Source organism: Indicator indicator, chromosome 10 (genome assembly GCF_027791375.1).
Source record: "Indicator indicator isolate 239-I01 chromosome 10, UM_Iind_1.1, whole genome shotgun sequence".
NCBI lineage: Eukaryota > Metazoa > Chordata > Aves > Piciformes > Indicatoridae > Indicator > Indicator indicator.
Window position 1 is genome coordinate 29341584 of NC_072019.1, and position 5411 is coordinate 29346994.

A 5411-nucleotide genomic window follows, 5' to 3' on the forward strand; every position below is an offset into this window, starting at 1 on the left:
GTAACTGAGACTTGAAGGAGTGTCCCACATTGGAGCTGCAGGCTCAGAGCTGCTGGGAGAAGACTTTATTGAGCTTGAGTTTTATCTTACCTTATTCTCGGCATTTTTGCCAACCCTGCAGAACCTCAGACTGCAGCAGGTTGGAAGGGATCCTCAGAGGGCATCTTGGCCAACCCCACCAGCAGTCAGCAAGGACATCCACTCCTAGATTCTTAGAATGGTTGAGGTTTCAAGGGACCTTAAAGATCATTTAGCTCCAACCCCTGCCATGGGCAGGGACACCTCACACTAGATGAGGTTGCCAAGAGACACATACCAGCCTGGCCTTAAACTGCAGGGAGGGGGCTTCCACCTTCATCCGCCCCAAAGCGGCTCCTGCCACGCCCCCCCCGCCCTTCATCCGCCCCGAAGCGGCTCCTGCCACGCCCCCCCCGCCCTTCATCCGCCCCGAAGCGGCTCCTGCCACGCCCCCCCCGCCCTTCGTCCGCCCCGAAGCGGCTCCTGCCACGCCCTCCCCAGCCCTTCGTCCGCCCCGAAGCGGCTCCTGCCACGCCCCCCCCGCCCTTCACCCGCCCCAAAGCGGCTCCTGCCACGCCCTCCCCGCCCTTCGCCCGCCCCGAAACGGCTCCTGCCACGCCCTCCCCGCCCTTCTCCCGCCCCAAAGCGGCTCCTGCCACGCCCTCCCCGCCCTTCCCCCGCCCCAAAGCGGCTCCTGCCACGCCCTCCCCGCCCTTCCCCCGCCCCACGCGGCTCCTGCCACGCCCTCCCCGCCCTTCCCCCGCCCCACGCGGCTCCTGCCACGCCCTCCCCGCCCTTCCCCTCCCCACGCGGCTCCTGCCACGCCCTCCCCGCCCTTCCCCCTCCCCGACGCGGCTCCTGCCACGCCCTCCCCGCCCTTCCCCTCCCCACGCGGCTCCTGCCACGCCCTTCCCCCTCCCCACGCGGCTCCTGCCACGCCCTCCCCGCCCTTCCTCCTCCCCACGCGGCTCCTGCCACGCCCTCCCCGCCCTTCCTCCTCCCCACGCGGCTCCTGCCACGCCCTCCCCGCCCTTCCTCCTCCCCACGCGGCTCCTGCCACGCCCTCCCCGCCCTTCCTCCTCCCCACGCGGCTCCTGCCACGCCCTCCCCGCCCTTCCTCCTCCCCACGCGGCTCCTGCCACGCCCTCCCCGCCCTTCCTCCTCCCCACGCGGCTCCTGCCACGCCCTCCCCGCCCTTCCTCCTCCCCACGCGGCTCCTGCCACTCCCTCCCCGCCCTTCCTCCTCCCCACGCGGCTCCTGCCACTCCCTCCCCGCCCTTCCTCCTCCCCACGCGGCTCCTGCCACTCCCTCCCCGCCCTTCCTCCTCCCCACGCGGCTCCTGCCACTCCCTCCCCGCCCTTCCTCCTCCCCACGCGGCTCCTGCCACTCCCTCCCCGCCCTTCCTCCTCCCCAAGCGGCTCCTGCCACTCCCTCCCCCGCCCTTCCTCCTCCCCAAGCGGCTCCTGCCACTCCCTCCCCGCCCTTCCTCCTCCCCAAGCGGCTCCTGCCACTCCCTCCCCGCCCTTCAGCCTCCCCACGCGGCTCCTGCCACTCCCTCCCCGCCCTTCAGCCTCCCCACGCGGCTCCTGCCACTCCCTCCCCGCCCTTCAGCCTCCCCAAGCGGCTCCTGCCACTCCCTCCCCACCCTTCATCCTCCCCACGCGGCTCCTGCCACTCCCTCCCCACCCTTCATCCTCCCCACGCGGCTCCTGCCACTCCCTCCCCACCCTTCATCCTCCCCACGCGGCTCCTGCCACTCCCTCCCCACCCTTCATCCTCCCCACGCGGCTCCTGCCACTCCCTCCCCACCCTTCATCCTCCCCACGCGGCTCCTGCCACTCCCTCCCCACCCTTCATCCTCCCCAAGCGGCTCCTACTACTCCCTCCCCACGCGGCTCCTACTACTCCCTCCCCACCCTTCATCCTCCCCACGCGGCTCCTACTACTCCCTCCCCACCCTTCATCCTCCCCAAGCGGCTCCTACTACTCCCTCCCCACCCTTCATCAGCCCAAGCAGCTCCTACTACTCCCTCCCCACCCTTCATCCTCCCCAAGCAGCTCCTACTACTCCCTCCCCACCCTTCATCCTCCCCAAGCGGCTCCTGCCACTCCCTCCCCACCCTTCATCCTCCCCAAGCAGCTCCTACCACTCCCTCCCCACCCTTCATCCTCCCCAAGCATCTCCTACCACTCCCTCCCCACCCTTCATCCTCCCCACGCGGCTCCTACCACTCCCTCCCCACCCTTCATCCTCCCCACGCGGCTCCTACCACTCCCTCCCCACCCTTCATCCTCCCCACGCGGCTCCTACCACTCCCTCCCCACCCTTCATCCTCCCCACGCGGCTCCTACCACTCCCTCCCCACCCTTCATCCTCCCCAAGCAGCTCCTACTACTCCCTCCCCACCCTTCATCCTCCCAGAGCAGCTCCTGCTCCCCACCTCCATCCTTCACCCTGCCTAAACAGTTCCTGCTCCACCACCACCTTTCTTCCACCCATCCCAGAGCCTGGGACACGACCCTCAAGCAGCCCAAACACCACACAGAGCAGCTCAGCCCCAGTAAGGAGGCCCAGACAGCACCATGGATGAGATTAGAGCAGCAACTAGCCCTACCTAGCCAGGGGGCCACCAGGCCCCCTGGCCTTCGTCCCTTCTTCCCCCCCACAAAGACACATGGTGTGCACCATGGGGACTCACCAGTGAGGAGAAGACAAGGACCCCTCAGCCCAGATGGGCTCAGCTCAGAGCTTCTGCCTTTCCTGGGGGGTTAAATAGGGGAGTGGGCAGGGAGGGCAAAGTGGCCACACCTGGGGTGGGAGGAGCCTCCAGCAGAGCCCAGGTGCTCTGGGGTTAGGGGGGAAATGGGAGCTGTGCCAGGCTCTCACCACCCTCATGGTGAAGGACTTCTTCCTAATTCATGTTCCTGCTCCTTCCTGGAAACTGGAGTCCTGGGGGTTTCCTGATGGATAACAGAACTGATTAGTGGAAGCCCAGGCAGGCAGCTTGGGCCTGCAAACCCTTTGCAGTGGAGGGGAATTTAGAACAACTTTCTTTTCCAGCCATCTCTCCTAATGCACGACTGCAGTTGCTGGTTTGCTTTGCCTGCATGCCAAAGGAACAAACCCATCCACACTTCCTAAAACAAAGCACACTGCTGACCTTTCATTATAAATGAAATCCTTCCCTGAGCATCATTTTGCCTGGGGGGAAGAGTCTGAGCTCTTCAGATCCAAGTCACAAGTTTTACCAACAACAACAACAACAACAACAACAGCCAACTGTTCTCCAGGAGGGAGATTTTCCCCTTGGGGAGCCTAGAGAGGCAGGGACTCTTTAGGGTGCCAGGTAGTGATGGGACTGGGGGGAATGGAGCAAAACTAGAAGTGGGGAGATTCAGACTGGGTGTCAGGAAGAAGTTCTTCCCCATGAGAGTGGTGAGAGCCTGGAATGGGTTGTCCAGCTGCAGAACCTTGCACTTTGCCTTCTTGAACCTTGTGAGATTCTCAGAGCTGGACACAGCACTCCAGGTGAGGTCTCACCAGAGCAGAGTGGCAGAATCACCTCTCCCCATCTGCTGGCCAGGCTTCTTTTGATGAAGCCCAGGGTGCCACAGGCCTTCTGGGCTGCAACTCCCCATTGCTGGCTCATGTCCAGTTTCTCACCCACCAGCACTCCAAGGGCTGTTCTGCAGGGCTGCAACTCCCCATTGCTGGCTCATGTCCAGTTTCTCACCCACCAGCACTCCAAGGGCTGTTCTGCAGGGCTGCAAGTGCCCATTGCTGGCTAATGTCCAGTTTCTCACCCACCAGCACTCCAAGGGCTGTTCTGCAGGACTGCTCTCAAGCTCATCATTCCCCAGCCTGTACTGCTATGGAGCATTGCCCCAACCCAAGTGCAGAACCTTGCACTTTGCCTTCTTGAACCTTGTGAGATTCTCAGGCAGGGAACACACAGTTCAGTCAAGGACATGCCCTTGTGTTTCAACATCTCTCATTTTTCAGATTCCCATTCTCTCCTCATGTTCTCTCTCACCTCCTTCACGTTCAGGAAGAGCTCATTTAGCTCCTCAGACTTTTGTGGGGTGAGGGAGAGGAGAAAGGAAGGATCCAGCCTCATTTCCCCGAGGCCTCACCAGAGCAAAGCAGGGCAGACACAATCACCTTCCCCCATCTGCTGGCCAGGCTTCTTCTGGTGCAGCCCAGGCTGCTGTTGGAGAGGCTGAAAGGGCAGGACAGCTCCTTGGAAAGATGCTCTGCCCCACAATCCTGGGAGCCTTCAGCAAGAGTTGTGTTGTCATAGGGATGGGTGCTCTGAGCAGGGACACCTCAAGCCCACTCAGAGGGAATTGTCATGTTAATGGGGTTTTTCTTCCAAGCAATTAGATCACCAAGATGCTTTTGTTTCCCCTGGTGGAGAGCAGAGATTGTGAAAAGAATAATTTGTTTATTTTAATCAGCTGCTGTCCTTGCAATGCTTCAGCAGCTAGCTGACAATTTGCAGTCGTGTTCACTGCTGCAGGATTGTCTCTCACTTGGATTCTTGTGGGCTCTGATTAATCTAATTTGCTGGGCATCTCACTGCCAGCTTCTTTCTCACCTTCTGATCAGCTGAATCAGACTTGGGAGGGGTTGGAGAGCTGGAAAAGTAGACCTGAGCCAACCTTATGACCTTCAACAGGGCCAAGTGTAAAGTCCTGCACATGGATCAGGGCAATTCCAAGCAGAAATCTAGGCTGGGAGAGGAAAGGCTCAAGAGCAGCCTGGAGGACAAGGATTTGGAGGTGTCAGTTGAGGACAAACTCAACATCAGCCAGCAATGGTCACTGGCAGCCCAGAAGGCAACCAAGCCCTGGGGTGTATCAAAAGCAGAGAGAACAGCAAGACCAGGGAGGGGATTCTGCCCACCTGGGATTCTGGCCACCTGAGATTCTGCCCACCTGCTCTGCCTTGGTGAGACCCCACTTGAAGCACTACATCTAGTCCTGGTACCCTCAGCACAAGAAGGACATGGAACTGTTGGAGTGGGTCCAGAGGAGGCCATGAAGAGAACCTCTCCTATAGGGACAGGCTGAGGAAGTTAGAGCTGTTCATCCTGGAGCATAGAAGGTTCTGCAAGACCTTCAAGCATCTGAAGGAGGCTACAGGAGAGCTGGGGAGGGTCTTTTTTCAAGGGTTGGTAGTGCTAGAACAAAGGGAAATGGCTTTGAGTTGGAAGAGGGGATATTGAGATTGGAGATTAGGAAGAAATTCTTTCCAGTGAGGGTGGTGAGACACTGGAACAGGTTGCCCAGGGAGGTTGTGGATGTCCCCTCCCTGGAGGTGTTCAAGACCTGGCTGAACAGGGCCTTGGCTTTGATAATACACCTCCAGAGAAAGCCAAGCTTTGAAGAG

The 5411-nt window shown here is 60.7% G+C and overlaps 1 protein-coding gene across 1 annotated transcript; it reads right to left on the bottom strand.

The window, feature by feature from the left end:
- Window positions 1–326: 326 nt before the first annotated feature.
- Window positions 327–4137, bottom strand: LOC128969677 (rRNA 2'-O-methyltransferase fibrillarin-like). Its single transcript, XM_054384570.1, has 2 exons — window positions 4054–4137; window positions 327–689 (listed from the first exon to the last, which is right to left on the bottom strand). Exons 1-2 carry the CDS (start codon window positions 4135–4137, stop codon window positions 327–329), a joined length of 447 nt encoding a protein of 148 aa, XP_054240545.1.
- Window positions 4138–5411: the final 1274 nt, after the last annotated feature.